The sequence below is a fragment of the Alligator mississippiensis genome, chromosome 4, assembly GCF_030867095.1.
Source record: "Alligator mississippiensis isolate rAllMis1 chromosome 4, rAllMis1, whole genome shotgun sequence".
NCBI classification, from domain to species: Eukaryota; Metazoa; Chordata; order Crocodylia; family Alligatoridae; genus Alligator; species Alligator mississippiensis.
In genome coordinates, this window is record NC_081827.1 from 91,794,689 (window position 1) to 91,813,274 (window position 18,586).

The 18,586-nt window shown below is 39.8% G+C and overlaps 2 protein-coding genes across 2 annotated transcripts in view; one reads left to right on the plus strand and one right to left on the minus strand.

Moving 5' to 3' along the window:
- The window catches only part of SLC5A8 (solute carrier family 5 member 8), a 42,712-nt gene extending 38,426 nt beyond the window's left edge, over positions 1–4,286 (plus strand). The window contains exon 15 of the mRNA XM_006261167.4: positions 1,408–4,286. Within this exon, the coding sequence (XP_006261229.1) occupies positions 1,408–1,539 (132 nt within the window). The 3' untranslated portion in view covers positions 1,540–4,286. The remainder of the gene's footprint in view (positions 1–1,407) is intronic.
- Positions 4,287–4,381: 95 nt separating this feature from the next.
- The window catches only part of ANO4 (anoctamin 4), a 414,571-nt gene continuing 400,366 nt past the window's right edge, over positions 4,382–18,586 (minus strand). Inside the window, exons 27-29 of the mRNA XM_019480982.2 lie at positions 15,972–16,077; positions 11,487–11,682; positions 4,382–6,737 (exon numbers count right to left, since the gene is read on the minus strand). Of these exons, the coding sequence (XP_019336527.2) occupies positions 11,491–11,682; positions 15,972–16,077 (298 nt within the window). The 3' untranslated portion in view covers positions 4,382–6,737; positions 11,487–11,490. The remainder of the gene's footprint in view (positions 6,738–11,486; positions 11,683–15,971; positions 16,078–18,586) is intronic.

Below are 18,586 nucleotides of genomic sequence, written 5' to 3' on the forward strand. Positions count from 1 at the left end.
TGCTGTCCCTGAATTTGACTAGTAACCCTACTTCCTGTTTAGCTTTGACTTTTATTTGAAAAATGTAATGTAAGGGGGGGGGGGGTTGTAATAAAAAATGAAAATGTTTAAACTAAAGCTTAAAAAAATTAAAGGACTATAGCTCATTTATACCTAAAAACTAAATTCATATTCACCTTGAGGCCCCATTATGCTGTCAGCATTGTGCAGTAGGACCTTGGATTATGTCTGCCTGCTACAAGGCAATGCCACACCGAGGTATTCTAAGGCAGTTGTGACTGTGCCATCTCACGTACTGGAATCTACATGATGCAGGGCAGCACATGCAGAGATATGTGAGCCACCTCAATTTGTTTTAGCCCTGATACAGGAACCTGTGGATCTGTGCTAGTGCAGTGTTGCACCCAGGCTATGAAGCTCTGCTTCTCAAAAGAGGTAATTAGCCTGGGTGTGTGAAGAAGTTTTTTGGATCGCTATGCCTGACTACTCAGTGCTGTGTAGACACACCCTTAGTCCACACATGTTGGGTTTTGAAACATGAGTAAGTTCCATTAAAACTCATTGGGACTTAGGGTCTTGACACAGTTAGGTGATCCTGTACTTTTCTCAGTGGTAGCAGATGAAAGAACAAGGACCAATGGTTTCAAGTTGCAGCAAGGGAAGTTTAAGTTAGATATTAGGAAAAACTTTCTCACTAGGAGGGTAGTAAAACACAGAACAGGTTACCCAGAGAGGTTGTGGACTTTCCATTCTTGGAGGTTTTTAGGACCCGGCTAGAGAAAGCCTTGGCTGGGATCATCTAGCTGGGGATGGTCCTGTTTTTAGCAAGGGGTTGGACTAGATGACCGTCTGAGGTCCCTTCCAACCCTAAGTTTCTATGATTTTCTGTGATTCTATGTCTCACTCAGTAAAAACCACTCAATACATATTTTAAAACTTCTTTTTCTTTAATCGTCTCCCCTACAATGTCAGAAACACCATACTTCCTCCAACTTTCTCCTTGTTCCATTTACCCTTTTCCTGGGTCTCACTCTTATGCATTTCCTTTGAAAATAATTAATGTTCACTAACATGTTTTGTAGCCTCATTGTAGTAAGTACCATATCTGTGGTCTGTGCCACATTTACATTAAGAAGAGAAAGATAAAGTTTCTCAGCTGTGAGAAGATCAGGAAAATGCTTAGAGAAGTGATGCATCCTCTTGAATTAGGCATTAGGCAAAAAGAGGCCAAACCTAAGATTATGGAAGATAGTTTAGGGGAAACGTTTAGCAGGAGTCAACAGGGATAATATGTGTGTGTGTGCACACGTGCATGCAATGCATATGCGGGTATGTGTGCATGTGTAAGAGAGAGTAAGAGAAAGATACTTTGTACCTAAGAATATCACAATATAAACTCTTTTTCAGAAGGAGAAAGTGGAAGTTTTGAACTGGAAACTTCACAATCTGGCAGATGAAGGAATCGACAATCTTGCTTTCAACCATATTGAAATGAATTTCACAGACAATAAAGAGAAAGTCAATGGCATTCATATATGACCTGGTGCCATGGAGCTCTTACCTACAAACATTTTAGTTACTGTTTTGAAGACGTTGGTGGCATTTCTGGAAAGAATTAATTTACCTACTATAGCTCTGGTTATATGCAAGAATCCTTACCATGCTCCATGTCTTCACCACATTGGAATAACGTTAAGAATAAGAAGAATTTCAAAAAAAGGAATCAGGTGTCTCTTATGTAAGTGGCCTTTAATGCAGGAATTCAGAGATTTTCTGTATGAAATCATTTTTGTGTGGTCTCCTGTAAAAATATTTGCTTAAAATCTCAGTTAATTTTCAGAGTAATATTTTAAAGGAGGGCATTCATGAAGGAAGCAGAATTTAACATTAAAAATATCTTTCCTTGTAGAAGTGCTGACCTTGAGTACCTACTGGCCATTTTTTTATGAAGATAGCCATTGCTGCAGTATCTGAGCACTGTGTAGGCAAAGCATTCAACCGCAAATATGTGGGGAAGTTGCTTAACCCCATCTCTTCAATGCCAAGGCTGAAGAGCTGGGCTAGACCTTAGAGAGTTTGTTAGAAATGTTTAGAGAAAAGGTCCTTCCTCATCACCCCGCATGCCCCAAAGCAACAACAGAACTAATCAACTCAGGATTTTTGATTATTAGATCAGATTTTTTGCATAGCTCGTAGGGTGTGAAGGGAACTCTCTACCCCTTTATACCCACAATGTGTATGATTCCATAGGTAGAAAGTTACAAAATAGTAGGGTTTTTTTGCTATGTGCAGACCCGCTAGCATAATTCATGGGTTAATTCAGTGCTTTTCAACTGTGGTCTGCAGACCCCTGGGGATCTGCAGACTATCCAAGGGGTCCGTGAAAGATGACTATCATCAATCAAAAATATGTGAACACCCACACTTACAATTCAAAGGGGTTCGCACTTCCATTCAAAATTTTCCATAAATGAAAAAAGGTTGAAAGTCACTGGGCTACTCAATGCTGCCTAGCACCTTGGGTAGCAACCATTTACACTTTTGCAAACAGAGTATAAAATGCTACTAAATATGAGCTGTAAGTACAATCACTCAATTAAGTCCAAGCCAGAATAGAACATGTCTAGAATTTTACAGGTGGAAAAACCTCAGTGCTCAATTCTGTGTGAGAGTAAGGGGAATCTGGCTGCTATAATTTACTGAACCCTGTCCCAAGTCCACCTATAAGCTGAAGTACAGCTCAGAAACCCTGTAGCACTGTGCACTGTGGGCCTTCAATTTACCTCCTATTCATTCCATATATATACTGGGGTTTTCAAGGGGAGCAGTATAAGGCCACTTACAGCATAAAGGGAAAGGGGAGTTTGTACGGTGGCCTTATGCTGCTCTGTGGAGGAAAGGGAATTTTCTCCTGCCCCTGTAGCAACTTGCTTTGGTACTCACTTAGAGCAGGGAACAGAATCTGTCCTCCACTGTTTTTGAGCCACTTGGCAGTTTACACCTACGTATTTTGTATAATGCATATTTAAAAATGTATTTTGTATTATATTCTAGGATATTACATTTATGTTGTATTAGGATAATTTGGGGAAATAAAAGCCATTATAGAACATCCTTTTTGTGTGATCTATGAAGGCACCACCCAGTCAAACTGAGGTTAAAATTCTGACTGTAATTTTAAGATACTTACTAAAAATCATAGTGAAGACAGGCTGGAACAAAAACTGGAAGAACATGGGTCACCTGGCGTAAGTGACCCTCATTCCGTTGAAGTCAATGGAACTGTGCCAATTTACATAAGCCAAATCTGGCCATTTGTAGTGTTTGCGATCAACCTATTTTACATGTGTGCAGTGACAGAAAAGAGCTTAATCATATGATGCTCCATGAGGGTTAATTATTCTTATTAGTGTGCCTCCACTTGTTTTTGTTTGTTTGTTTGTTTTGTTTTGTTTTTTAACTATTGCTGTGCTGGCTTTTCTCTTCAGACATGAAGAAGAGTGTCTTACATTTGAAAAATTGCCTAATTCTATCTTAGCAATACATTTTGTCCAATAAAATATATCACCCAAAGAAATCCTTGCCTCTCCACTGATAAAGAAATAGAACATCACATTTTAAAAGCAGCTCACATATAGTACATTTTAAAAATTAACTCTTAACATGGCACTTTTTATTCAAACATGTGAAGGAAGGAAGGAAGGAAGGAAGGAAGGAAGGAAGGAAGGAAGGAAGGAAAGTCTCTATTTTCCAAAGAGGACTGAGGCATGATGAAGTGATTTCTCCAGTCGTCTAACAAATCAGTGGTAGGCTTGGAGTAGAAACCGAGTCTCCTGTATTCTATCTCAAGTAACAATATTGCTACTGCTTGTTTAGAAATGTTGGGCACTTTTACACATACTCTGGGAGTGATGTGGGGCAGCACTTTAATTAGAGCAGCTCCGAGAGCCACTCTAATTAAAGCACCACTGTGCCTCCTGTTTCAGCGTCCCTGTGCTGGAAAATGGTGGTGGGGGCACTTGAACTGAAGCTTGCTTGCTTTGCCTCCGAAAAATTGTGCCTAATTCAAGTTTATTGCCATTTAAAGCCTCCTGTGTAAATGACTGTGCCACATCTGTTTTGATACAAGTCATATCCTGGACCAATCAGCACCGTATTAAAACAGTTGTCTATGTTTAGCCCAAAATATTACCAATGTGCACTTCATTGTATTATTCTACACTGAGATAAATGTTTGTATTTTATTTGATACTTGATTAAACTGTTGCGGGTCTCCTTTGACATTATTCTTTCCTCATGGAGTCATATTTAAATCAAACTATTGTGTGTGTGTGTATTATACGTATACACACACTATATATATATATATATATATTAAAGGGGTACAGTGTCACAGTTTTTTCTTTCAATTTTGTGGCTTTAAATACTTTATTTAAGCATCCTAAGCCAGAATCAAGCCTATATCACTGCTTTTCCCAGCAGTAACATGGGGAAGGCACCCACCACTGCTGCTTTTCCCTGCCACAGCATGGGAAGCAACTGCTCTTAGAGCTCCACACTGCTGAACGCAGCAGAAGCTCCGTGTCCCTGAGCTGGATCTGGCCCATGGGCAATGGGTTGATGATCCCCACCTGAAGCCGATAATCTTGTGGCTTAATGCATTTAAGTCTAAACATGACACAAAGCTAGGGTTTCAGTCAAATAATCTCCATGGACCCAATGTTTAGGCCACTAGATCAGAAGCAGATGATGCAAAACAGTTGCAAAAAGGCTGAGGACATGGATCTGAAGACTTTACACATAAAGGACATATACCAAAAATGCTGTACAACAATAATAATGCCCTTGCAGTGCTTGCAGCCCTGATTCATCTGCCCTTTTCACTGAGATACTGCCAGTGCATGAATTAATGCTGGACATTTCTGTATTAGGATACCTGATTTATGGTGTAAACCTGGGACTTGTTTATTCCTGTTCTTATGTAATTACTTCAGGAGACTACTTGCAAGAAAGTCAAACTAAGAATAGGCTATATTTTTTCAGGGGTAGTTGGGATGCTAGAAGTGATATTGTAAGGGATAATAGAAAAATCTTATTTAAGTCACAGCAGGTAGAGAAATCCATCAGAGTAGAAGAAATATGAGCTTGTAGAAACCTTAACTGCTTCTTTGGGATGGTTTCCAGTCCATTGATCTGGAGCATATGCCTTGGCCTTGAAGAGGTACACATTTGGGACTGTGCATGGGCCCATGGGGTACCTGGTTTATTTCTAGTAGGCTCCTATGGGTTACTTCTGGTCAGTGGAATAGCCATTTCTTTTGCTTGCATTTCTTGTACTTGTATTAATGGATTGATCATAAAATAATTGTGGTCAGTTTTTCTCCAGGATAATGTCCTGTCCTCTGCTAGGTCTACCACAGTCGGGCAGTTTTGCCTGGGTAAAGATAGCAGGCCTTTAACCAGGAGGTCATGACTTCCTTCTTAAAAGACTTTAATCAGCATGTATTACAGGGGTAGGCAAAGTTTTTTGGCCCGAGTGCTGAAAAAACCACAATGTCTACCTTGGAAGGTGCTGGAGCGCCGACATGCTGGAGCCCGGAGCAGCTGTTTGCAGCCTCCCGGCTGCAGCCGGCCCACGGAGCCCCATCTGCTTGCAGCAGGGCTTGCAGTCTCCCAGCCACCCGCTGGGAGCAGCCCGGGCTCCGTGACTGGCAGCAGCTGCTTAGAGCCTGGGCTGGCGCTAGTGTTATAAGCAAAATAGCCTTGCGTACCATGCTCGGCATGCGTGCCAGGGGTTGCTGACCCCTGATCTATTAAATTCATGCAAATCAAGAGAACACACACTTTCCAGATATCACTCAGCTTTCTGTGAGACCAATCCTTTCTATTGGAAACACAACAGGAACCTAAAGATAACACAATGGAGTTAGGAAAAGAAAGGGTTGACAGGTCTTGGTTATTTTTTTGCTTCTTTTATGTCCTATTTACCTCCCACCCCAAAGTAGGGAAAAATAAAATAACTTATTAAGGCCCAACAACAAAGATTTCATATGCATAATTTATTTTAAAGTTTATTGCATCACATTATACAAGCGTTAAACATGGCTTTATGCTGATGATGGTTTTTTGTTTTAAGTGTGAAAATTCAACATTCTTCTCCATAGGATTTTTTTTTTCTTTTTGCTATTTACAAATAAACAATCTTTCTATATATTATATATATATATATTTTATATATATATGTGGTACATAACATAAGTCCCCCTCAGAAAGATCTGAAATAAAAAAGAATTGAATTGTAAACAGGGTTTCAGTTGTATTATTTGGTGGCTTGAAAGTAGGTGGTGGAGTTGAATTAGGCATTTTTTGTCAAAGTATCCAGGTTCTTCATATACATGTATTATTCTAAGATCTGTAAAACCAACATGGGTCAGAATGCAAAAAACGTAGCAAACAGGCTGAAAAACAGTCTCAGTATACAATTTTTCCTTGGTTTTAAAAACTTGAGTATAATTGCCCATGAAGTACATGCTCACTCTGTTGAGAATGATCTATGGATATCAATCATACACTGGACTGCAAAACAGTTTCACAGTAAATCCTCTGAAGTGTACTGACCTGCTTGGCTATGTAAAATGTCTGTGGCATGCACTGAAATTGCATTTATTTTTCCCATTCTCTTGAAGGTAGTGCTCTTGTGAAGCTGGAAATAGTAAAACAGAAAACAGGTCCATCACCTGAAGGTTTAAAAAAAAAATTATATATATAAATATATATACATATATATATATATATATATAGGTTCTTATCTGATAGATATATCAATATATCGATATATCTATATATCAGATAAGAATATCTGATATCTATATATAGATATCAGATAATCACAATTTTATCTGATTAATATCTGATATATATATATCAGATAATATATCTATATATAGCTATCTATATATAGATATCTATATATCAGATAATAAGTGCAATATAAGCATACATTTTTTCCCCAAAGAACTCAGTATTTCAGTTTGTTGTCACAAGGCTAACATTTTTATTACATATTTATATATCTGTATGTGTGTGTGTGTCTGTGTATGTATACGTGTAAATTATATATGTAAATTTTCAGTGAACTGTTGTATAATATTAGAAAGAACTTTCTCACTAAGAGGGTGGTTAAGCATTGGAACGAACTATCCAGTGAGGTTGTGGAATCTCCATTCCTGGACGTTTTTAAAAGCAGATCAGACAGACACTTAGATTGGGATGGTTTAGTAAAGGAGGATTCTGCCCTGAATATAGGATAGGCTAGATGACCCCCTGAGGTCCCTTTCCAACCCTACTATTCTATGAGAGGACCCAAACCTGTAAGACTTAAGCAGTCAAAGAATGGGAGTGGAGAGAGCTCAGTACCTTTTTGGAGGTTCACAGCATCTTACAGGATAAGGCTGAACATAAGCCAACTTTGATGGTTGCCACCTCCACACTGTCAGTTTATGCAAAACCTAAGATGATAGCTTGGAGTAATTTAGAGTCATGAAAACTCATCAACATGTAGCTGTGTTGAACACTGGTCTCACAAGCAATCAGCTATGATTGTATCCTTGCTTTGCTTTATTTATTCTGGCAGGCTAAACTGCTGAGGTTCTTTAAAAGCAGAAATCATGTTATGTTGTTGAATGCTGCAATGCAGAGTTCAGAATTTTTCAGATTTAAAATGTCAGAACAATATCTCTCTAAAGGAGGTTTGCATGGGTTAGGATACACATTTAAGACGCTGAAGGTGTGTCTACATGTGATGTTACATCTCCGTAGCAACACACTCCCATATTATAGTATGCTGCTATGGCGACATAGGGGCTAAAAATAACTGTGCACTGCTGGCATGGCACAGTACGGGCTGTGCCATCACTTAGTACTTTCAAAAGGAAGTACTAAATGATGTAGGATTTGCATAACAGTGTAGGATTTTACTCTGCATAACTGTAGGATTTGCATAATAGTGGAAAGTGCTGGTTTTTCAACCAGTAAAGTTGTGTAAAATCATGCAAAAGTCAATTTCACGTAGACAAGTAAATCAAGAAGACAGTGATTAGTTTGTATACACAAAATGATAGTGCAGTAACAGTGGAGCCTTAGGGGCACGTGTAGATGTTCCCTGATTTCTGCATGACTTATGTTTAATTTTACTACTTGGCAAACACTTTCTAGAAGTGTATCACCCATGGTTTTACAGAGCTTGCACAGCATATACAAACTAATCATTGTCTACTTGATTTACTTTTCTACATGAAATCGGCTTTTGCATGATCTTGCACAACTTTACTGGTTGAGAAACCAGCACTTTCCACTGTCATGCAAATCCTACAGACAACTTGAGAGGGCAGTTGTGAAACACCAACCCAACCAATTCATGCATGTCAAGGGGGGAATTATATCACATAGCTACTAGTTCACAGAGATGGAAATTTAATTCTTCTTTGCAGTGCCCTTGTTCGCAGCCTGCTCCAAACAGATGTAAACTCCTCATTCACTCTCCATGGGGTAATATTACTTATCATCTTTTAGGTTTCATGCTTAATTATCATGGCAAAAAGTCAATCACCATAGAACAAGTCAGTCCTCAAGTCCTTTCCTAGTCATCAGTAGCTATCTCACATAAGCACGAGTTTAGGTTTTTGCTTGGGCCTAGAGTAACTGATCCTGGGACCAACTGTGCCCTTTCATCTCCTCTGTGTGGAGGAGAGTTCTTCCTTAATTGAAGGAACAAGATGGGAGGAAGTGGAGAGTGGGTAGGCTGAAATTGGAAAGGAAAGGGACACACATTGCTGTTCCTACTAAAGTTGAGATCAGGCTGTAAGGATAATGAACCCCTGGCCATATTATCTTTCCTCAAAATCTCTACTCTGGCAATGGCAGGAACCCTCTTGAGTCCTTGTAGAGGCAAGTGCAGCCCTTCCTGTCACTGTGGGGACAGGGAAAAAATGAGTGTTACCTATGAGACAGTGTGAGTGAAACCAAACTTCCTTTGGTTTCCTCAGCTTCCATGGAAATTGTGGGCTTGACCCATGATCTCTAGGGGAGAGAAATCTCATCCATATTGTACAATTGTGAAGGAACTTTGATTCCTTCACAAACTTCTTCAAACTTTGATTCAGCAAACTTATTTTTGCTGATTTTCCTGATTGAACCCAAATTAATATTGTGCATAAGCCAGGACAATTCTGTACAATCATCTTCGGTAGCTTACTTCACATATCTTAGGTAGTAGAGCTCCTTTTACTCAGTATGGACATTTGTACACATCCTTTTTCATCCTGAGACATGCTGGAGATCCCCTGCTTTCGAACAGACTCAATTAATCGAGTCTGCTCTGCATGCGAGCTGACGCGCGCCGTGCTGCATCGCTTGTAGTTGTATAAGCAGCAAAATGTGGATCAGTGCGCAGAAAATGGTGCACTTTTGAACTAAAGTACTTCCAAAGTGTTTGAGCTCAAACGTGCAGCATTGCCATTTTCTCAGTGACACACATTTCGTCACTTATACAACTGCAGCAATTGCACGTGTAAAAATGCCCTATAATATTAAATTTGACCATTTGACTCTGGTTCCTATTTTGTATCTCATGGTATTCTACCAGGGCCTATGTCAATTGTTTATAATAGTACAGTAAAAGCTGTGTTACCTGGCACCTTACAAACTGGCATGCTTTATTAACCGGCATGCCAGTTTGTAAGGTAAAAGCGAAACCAGAAGCACCCACTGTGGCACTTCCAGTTTTGCCGAGCCCCCACGGCCTAGGCCAAAGCAGCCTGCACTGCCGAGTCCCCACGGCCTGGGGCATAGCAGCCTGCGCAGGACCCCCCTCCCTGTCCCCCAGCATACTGATGCAGCGGGAGAGGCCGCAATGCAGTGGTGTGCACCGGATGCAGCAGGAGAAGTGACAGCTTGAACAGGCAAAGACGCCTGTTTGGGCCTCTCAGGTAACTGGCATATTTGGTTATCCAGCACCCCACATTCCCCATGGGTGCCGGATAACAAAGCTTTTGCTGTATTCCTATAGAGCAGGCCTCTGAGCTCTCCAGTTCCTACTTATGCAGAAGATGCCATTTTATATTCTACAGGAATTTTACTGTTATCATGAGGGAGCAAGAGACAGCAGACCCTTACCAACATTTTAACGGTACATACTGATTTGTATCATACCACCTGACGCTCATTCGATTACTAGTCCCTAAGATTTTCATCTTCTTTGGGTTGAAGTGATTCTAGGACCTTTTAGCAGATGAAAGCTGAACAATTTGCAAACAAATTTAAACCTAAACTTCACTAAGTGTGTTTCTAGTCATATCAGCTACTAGCTGGTGCTTGTATTGGCCAATTGTATTTTCATTACTTGTCTAGATTTGTCACCATGTTGTTTTGTAGATAGGATTTAATGACATTTCCTAATGCAATGTATTTTTAACCTCTTAAAAAGGTTTTTGGAAGGGTGTCTTTACAAAATAAAGCAGGTTAACCTTAACAAGGTTAAGTCAAGAAATCTTGGGCAAATGAGCCCTCTCCTGCTATGACTCACTATTAACCTTTTGTTTCTCTATCTTCTGCTTAGACAAAGAGATGTTTGGAACACAGAACATCTTTTGGCTACATGTTTAGCATCTGCTAAATACAAATGGGAGCTTCTTGAGGAAATTGCACTACAAATAATTCTGTATTATAGCTCATACTACACATTCCTTGCATGACCCAAGCAAAATGCCCACAGGCCTGATTTTCAGAGGTGTTGGGCACCAGCCAGTCCTCTATGGAAGTTGCAGCTACTTGAAAATGAGGTCCCCAACCGTTCTGGGTAAGATTTTCAAATATAGGAAACTGAAGTTAGACATCTAAACCATATTTAGAGTTTCAAAGGTGCTGCACACCTAAATCTTCCAGCAGGCTTCTCAGGGCTCAGACAAATGACTCATTAATACCAACGTGATTTGTATCAGTTTTGTATTCCTAAAGACAATCAGATTCGGGATTCAGGTCTGGAGGTCTGATTCTTAGCCAAGTCCCCTTGGCAGAGAATGCTTTGTCTCTGGCTTTCATGTACTTTATCTTGGCTTATTGTTCTTAGGTTTTGGGAACGCTCTTGACTAAGGATGATTCCTAGATCAAAATTTGATCTTTAACATCTGGGATTTGATCCAGTAACTGCTTTGAAGATTAGGACCATAACCTTAAATTGGCTTTGGAAACTGATCTGAGGGCCAGGGTATACTCACCTTGGCCTAAGATTTGGAAAAGATTTAACTTTTCATAAGATCTTCTGCATGATACATTTTAAATAGGCACACACATGTCAAAATGTGCATGTAGCAGAAACTAAGTAGCTCCCATCCACTCTGTGTCTTCCTACAACCCAGTATAGAATATGTATGAATTATTTTATAAAGTCAATAAAATTAGTGACTTCTCTTAAACACCTTCCCCCTCACCCAATCACGGCCACTCATTGTGATATGATTTTCCATTTTTCTTTCTCTCCTTCCGCTCTTTCTGTAGACGTTCCAGCTCAGCCTCATACATCATTTCCTGAATCAAGTACTTTTCTCTCCTCATCCGATCCCTCAGATCTTTTGGAAGGTCTGGGATTAAATAGGAAATCAGGTGCTTTATGCAAAAGACAAGGTGCTGTGAAAACAAACATTTGGAACATGAATTAAATAAAATTGAAAGCTGTAGTAAAATGATTTTTTAAATTCATTTTAAGAGGAGAAGACAGTCTCTGGTTCACAAAAAAATGTGGATCTAGAGTTAAAACTGTTGTTAAAAATTGAAATAAGAAAGTCTTAATCCTGCAGTTCTCTTTTACATAAAAACTCTCACAGAAGTTAGTATAGATCTAGATTTGAAGAAGACTAACAAGCTTTATCATAGAAAGTTCATCTTTCAGTTTATAAATTAAGGCTCCAGCTGCAGATTCAGACCACTGAGTCTGTGCTTTGAAATCAGGTGGACTGTGCAGGCTGCAGGGGGCCTCTGTTAGTGGATCACACTTGTGGATTGGGGTCAAGAGATCTAATGTTATTTTTCCCCCAGGAAAAATCCATAAATTTTAGATGTAAATAGTTATTCATCACAAAATAAAATAGCTTCCTAGCATTTTAAAACCATATGACAATCTACCAAAAACATCCCAGTTAAATATCAAGTAAATCAATCATTTTGTCTTTAATTATTTGACTGTAATAGATGATTGGTGATGCTGGGGAAGATTGCTCTGCTCTTTCTTTTTTATCAGTGATGTTTCTTGGGAATTTGTTCCCCTCACTTTACAGCAGAGTCTACGGAAACAGAATCACCTTCCATCACAGGTAAGTCACTTATTCCAAACTGGAGATAAAGTATACCTTCCTCTCTAGTTAGGACTTTAACTTTGAGTGCTGCAAAAGAGAAGCTGCAGTTATGTTTGCTACAGATTCTCTCTTCAGCAGGATAACACTATAGTGTGCTTTATTACACCTAGAAAAATGATTCCTTTAGCCAAAGCAGATGATTTACTGGATTAGTTAGCTGTGAGATTAATAGACTTTTAGATACAGATAGTAGAAAGTACTGTTTTCAGTGTTTAAGCCAGGGCCATTCACAAAATAGTTATGTCCCATATAGCTCAACACTGGATGCGTCCACATGAGATGCTAACTGCACAGTAATGTCTACTGCACAGTAGTATTAGGCTACTGCTCAGTAAGCATCACTAAAAAAACCACGTGCCAGTGCTACTACACAGTAGCGCAAGTTACTGTGTACTGATTTAGCAGTTAGTTAACCAGGTACTAAAAGTAATGCGTAGTAACTATGGTGCATTAATGAATGTGTAGATGCGCCCACAGATTCTAGGTTCAGAGTGAAGTATCAGTTATAGTAATTATTAACTCAGTGACAAAGCTACGGTTATTCACTTATCTCTTAACACAACCTTCTACTGAAATTGTTATTTTTCCTGAGCGCACCCTAAGTTTATTATATGCTTTCTAAAGAGAAGGCTTAAGGCCATGTTCATGCCTCAAGCAGGTTGTCTCCAAACCAGTTAATAATATGAGGATCCTGGCTGGCTGTCATTTTTTCTTTCTTCCTTACTTTTTGCTCCCTGTACTTTCTCAGGTCCATATGGTAATTTTCCCCATAGGTTCCATCCATACAACAACCTCTTAATCATGACTTTGAAATATGATCACCTCAAACTGGTTACACAAGGAACAAGATTTAGTTTGTGCCCACATGGCACTTCTCAGACTTCACAACCATGTTTGTGCACCTGCTTCTACCAGGCTGACTAACCACATTTACTATATCACTGGATCCAAAAAAGATTGCAGGCATACTCTGCTCAGAAGTAGATTGTATTGTGCAGGGTATGCCTGCATGATACTGTGCAGTGGTGTGCAGAATAAACTAAGTTGGGTGCAGGGCTAGTTTGCTCAGGTGAAGTGCCACACTAATGTAGTTAGACCTCTTCCAAGAGCTCAGCTAGCTCAATCACAGAGAGCCTGGCACTACATTGTGCCCTCTTAACAAAGCCAGAGTTTTGAGTGTACAACCTGTCATAATTCCCCGGACAGAAAATGGAGAGGACTGGCCAAATCTATTATGCCAATGGTTCCCCAGAGATTTATTTATAGGGACCACATCTTCATTGAGACAGTCTCTTGGACATTTCTACCACCATTCACAGTTGTGTGAATCACTTCCCTTCTCTTCGGCAACTACACTTGTTGATTTACATAGAGAAATGGTATTACACAAATGTTGAATCCTGTTTGGTACCTGGAAATAAAGAAGAAAAGTTGGTACCTTGTGACCAGCAGGTTTTCAGCTGATTAAATGCATTATGGACCACAGTTTGAGTCATACTGACATAATTTGTGACTCTCTCTGCAATATTAATATCAAACTATGACAAGTAGAAAGCACTACAGGCAGATAGTAATGCACCAGTCTAGGGCTTGAGTCAGGATAAAACTGCCTGCTGTCAGGTCCACAAACAAAAGTTTAAACAAATGCTGTTTTAAAACAAACTATTCTAGTAACTTGTAACAAATATGGCTAAGAGTTGAAGGGTTGACCGGAGTTTTACTTATCCTCATTCACTCATTTTTTTTGTCTTCTTCCATCCTGTCCGTTCTGCTAAATGCCCCTGTTATGGCAAAAAAAAACCCCCTACTTTCTCCTTATTCTTATACTTATTACAGCAATTTGGTTGGGCTATTCCTATGTTCCTTTTCACACACAGATACTACAGTTCATCAATGATAGTGGAAAAAGAAGAGGTGTTATGTAGCAGGGTTCTAACAATCTTTTGTTTCCCTGAATGTGGCTGAGGCAAAATGCAGTGGAATGGAGTGATACCCTACAGAAATGGTCAATATTAGTCAAAAAATAAAGCTCAAAGAAGCTACAGCTTCCAGCGTCCAATGCAGTGCTCCATCTTGACCCAGGCAGGTCTGGAGACTTCATTTATTAAAGTTCACAGAAGCCAATCGATTCCTGCCAAGATAATACAGTTTCAGTTAAGAAATAAATTGGGGGGAGACTGTCTCCCATTATATAAAATGAAAATAAGCTTCATTCCAATTCAAATAGTTTAATTCTGTAATCCAGAGAGATGTTGCAAAAGTCCAATCCAAAATAAAATGTCAATGCAGTAAATACATAAACTGGCAATTTGAGTCACTTGATAAGGAATATATAAAAAATCTATAATAATTATATATCACTTTCTGAGATAGATATGGTACTTTTGAATTGCTTTGCTATAGTACAATGGCAGTGTTTATAAGGGCTAATCAAAGATATTTTAAACTTGGGCTTTCATTGTCTTTTGCCCAGGACCACATAACCCAATTTTTAGGGATTTTGAATGATCAGATTCTAGGTTTTAGATAACTATTGCTTCGTTATATTGCTCCTGCATCATTGAAATATCAAATACATCAAATTTACTCTTCTCTGGTCTGGCCAACAGATCTCTGGGTCTTCTCTAGGATAACTGTCAGAACACTACACTTCTGGGGCAGACGGAAGTGGAGCTCCCCACTGTAACTGAGAGTGCTTTGTAGAAAGCATTCTGAGTCTGTACCCTTTAACTGTAGTGGCAAAGACACTGAATCTGTAATGAAAACTTCCTTTATTCCAAATGGTTAATACATTTATGGAGTAAAATAGGTTTTAACTATAATTTTAAAAATAGCAAAAGCCAAGAGTTTTAAACATTTTAATAAAACTGTTTTCTTTTTTAAGTTGCTCAGATTTCACCTTCTCAACTCTTATGATGTTATACTATGCTTATTCCACTGTCATCACAAAGTCTTGCAGCTTAAATATTAAAAAAAACAAGGGGGGGGGAATAAACAAAAGAATGAACCTTAAAAAATCTTCTGGGTCTAAACAAGAAAGAAACAATTCTTCTAGGCCTTCTTTTCACTGTATTCCTTCCTATTATTCCATCCATCTGTTATGATAGGGCTAAGTGAAATCTTGCATTCACTTAGTTTCCATGATCTAGAATTCACCAAGTGTTCACCCACAAATCACTGACTTGTTTTCTATGACAACTGGGATTTCACAGTGGTCTCTTGCTTAAGCACCAGTGAAACATAGGGATGATTAGTTTCCAAGATCAGATGGGATCAGATCCATGCCACACTCTTTGCACATCATTAAAGGAACAAAAGAAGCTCCAAGCCTATTTTCAACCCTTCTTCACTCTGCCATTGCAGGTCACCAGTAAAGCACATTAGGTAACCTTTCAGTATATGTAGCTATTTAGAAATACAAGACTGGGAAATTCAAAGCAAGACAAAAACACCTGAACCTATCAGCTAAAGCTCAAGGATTGCTATCCAGGATCAGGGTACTGAAAAAGCCTCAAATAGAGATAATTTCTTAACACGTACACTTGCCCTGGAATGATAACTGACCTCAAATACTATAATAAAAGCCAATCGTGCTGCTAAAACATGCCAGAATTGCAGTGTGTAGCCATAGGGCACTGGGGCATGAGGAGGGTCTCGATAGTCTCTGTACCTGAAAAACAAAGAGAACATCATATTTTAGTGATCTGATAAAACACTAATCTGGATTATGAAAAAATAATTTTGCTCGCTATTCTTTTTTCTAGAATGATCTCAATGTCAGGTGCTCTAAATTATAAAAAACATTGGCCTAGTTCTCTACTTCACTTCCCAGTGTAAATCACGTATAACTCAATTGAAAAAATAATCAACAAAAGTCTTGCTACTGACTGCCAACAGGACCAGATTCTCACTTAAGGATGTTACCCACCCAGTGCAAATCCATGTAAGGGAATCAGCTCTGTTGTTTTAAGTAGCATCTTTTGGAAACATAAATACTCAACAAAAAAATTAACAGAGTTTTATGGTAGAATAGGTAGACCTAAGATAACTATAAACCCATTCGAAGCCTATCATATATTAGATACACTCATCTATGAAAAAACTCACTCTTTCTGGAGTCTGATTTCATAAGTGAAATAGTAATTCCAAAGCAATTTGACACAAACTTAATCTGAAAGTGAAGAGAAATTTGGCTTCTGCCTAATCTGTTTCCTGTGCAGGATTGAAAACTAGTTATAAAACAATATCAGGAAATGTCACATTAAATAACACTCTTACACGTAATCTCTAAACAAGTTTAAAGAACTGAAAAAAGCTACTTGCACAGAAGAAATAAACTGAAAGGTGCATTATATCTCTATGATGGACAATCTGCATTTTCATCTGAGAGATAGACTTTTCAGATTCAAGAGGACACTTGACACAAACAAAATAAGCAGGCTAGGGACTTTAGTCAGCACTGAATTCTTTCATAGATTTCATAGACATTAGGGCTGGAAGGGACCTCAGAAGATCATCGAGTCCAGCCTTCTTATATTCCAGTAACATCAGTATGAATTGTTTTTGCTGCCAGCTAATTCCCATATGCAGACAAAACATTGATTCTTCAGATGAAAACTGTTTACAAGCAGAATTTTAAAGAACTGCAACAGAAGCACCTGGCTAGGAAATCTAGGTAGAAAAGTACATCAAGTTTCTCGTATTTGCTGGAGAAAAAACTTCCATACAATCAGCATGGTATCTCTCCTGCAGCAGAAGAAAATCATCTCAGTAATAGTAATGGTAAATTATTAACAGATTTTGTCCACCAAAACTACCTTGCTGGAAGCTTAAAAGCTTGCTCTCACATCACACAAGTCATACATTGATATGGAGTCCTGTAGTCTCTTTAGAAATTATTAAAAACTAATTTGCATCCCTTTCAATATCTTTCTGTAAACTGAAGTTAAAATTACCAAGTGTTTCAGCAAAATTCAGGTTTGTTAAGTGTCTTGTGAATTTGTTAGAAGGAAGTCTGTCACTCTATGAATTCCACAAACAGAAATGTATATATTCAATAAGTAAACATACTCTGTAAACCACATAGCTATACCCAATGATCTTTCAGCAGCATTTTGAATTAACCCACACATATGATAAGGAAGGGCTTGGCTGGTCTGGCTGGCCAGAGTGACTCCTTTCCCCAGGTCCATTCCCTTCCCCCTGCAAGTGGCTGGCTGGCAGTGGCAGTGGAGGGCAGAGGGAATGGAGGCCCCCTCCATGCAAACTCCCCAGCTGTGCTGGATTGGGTTTGGGGGGCCGGGTCCACACAATGGGGTCCTTTGTTCCCCCCTTCCCCCCCACTTCTGTTGACACCTGGCTGGGGGGGCGGGCAGGGCAGGGGAGAGAAGCCACACTGGTCAGCCAGGCTGGGCAGTGTGCGGAGGAGGGGAGCCCCAACCATGCACCCCCCTCCAGCTGTGCTGGCTTGAGTTTGGAGGTGGTGAGGCTGGGGCTGAGGCCAGGGCTGGGGCTTCTGCTCCCTCCCCTCCCTTCCCCCCACCGCTGGCAGCCAGCTGCTTGCAGGGGTGCAGAGTTTGGGGGGAGGACAAGCTCTGGGAAGCCAGTCTGGGCAGTGGTTGGGAGAAGCCCTCAGAGTGTGGGCCCTCCCTATTTGTGCTAGCTCAGGCTGGGACTGTGTCCGGCCAAGGACAGCTCCCCCCTACACCACCCAGCTGCTGCTGGCAGCTGGTGCTGCCCCCGAGCCCTGACTCCTGCCTGTAGCTAGCTCTGTGAGAGCCCACTCAGCTGGAGCAGATAAGTGCAACAGAGGCTAGTATGACATCCTGTAAGGAAGGGTTAGTGGGGACCCACAAAGCAGCCTGGGATGCCAAGGGACATCTCTAACTGTGTGGCAAATAGCTATAACAGTCAGCTCCCACATAAGGTCTAGGACTGATGGGGTATAGATGTGACTTATTGCAAGTTCAAGTGAAATTCACTCCTGTTCACAAAGCCTGCATAAGGTTTATGGACCACTTAAGCCAGCACAATAAGGCTTAAGGGGATTTAGAGGGCCCATACACATCTGCAATTTAATCCTTCATTTAGAGTGAGTTAGATAGTGTTACAGTTGGAGTTAGAACCTAGGCTTGTATGAAATCTCCTCCCAAACCTATCAAGACAAATTAAAGGATAAG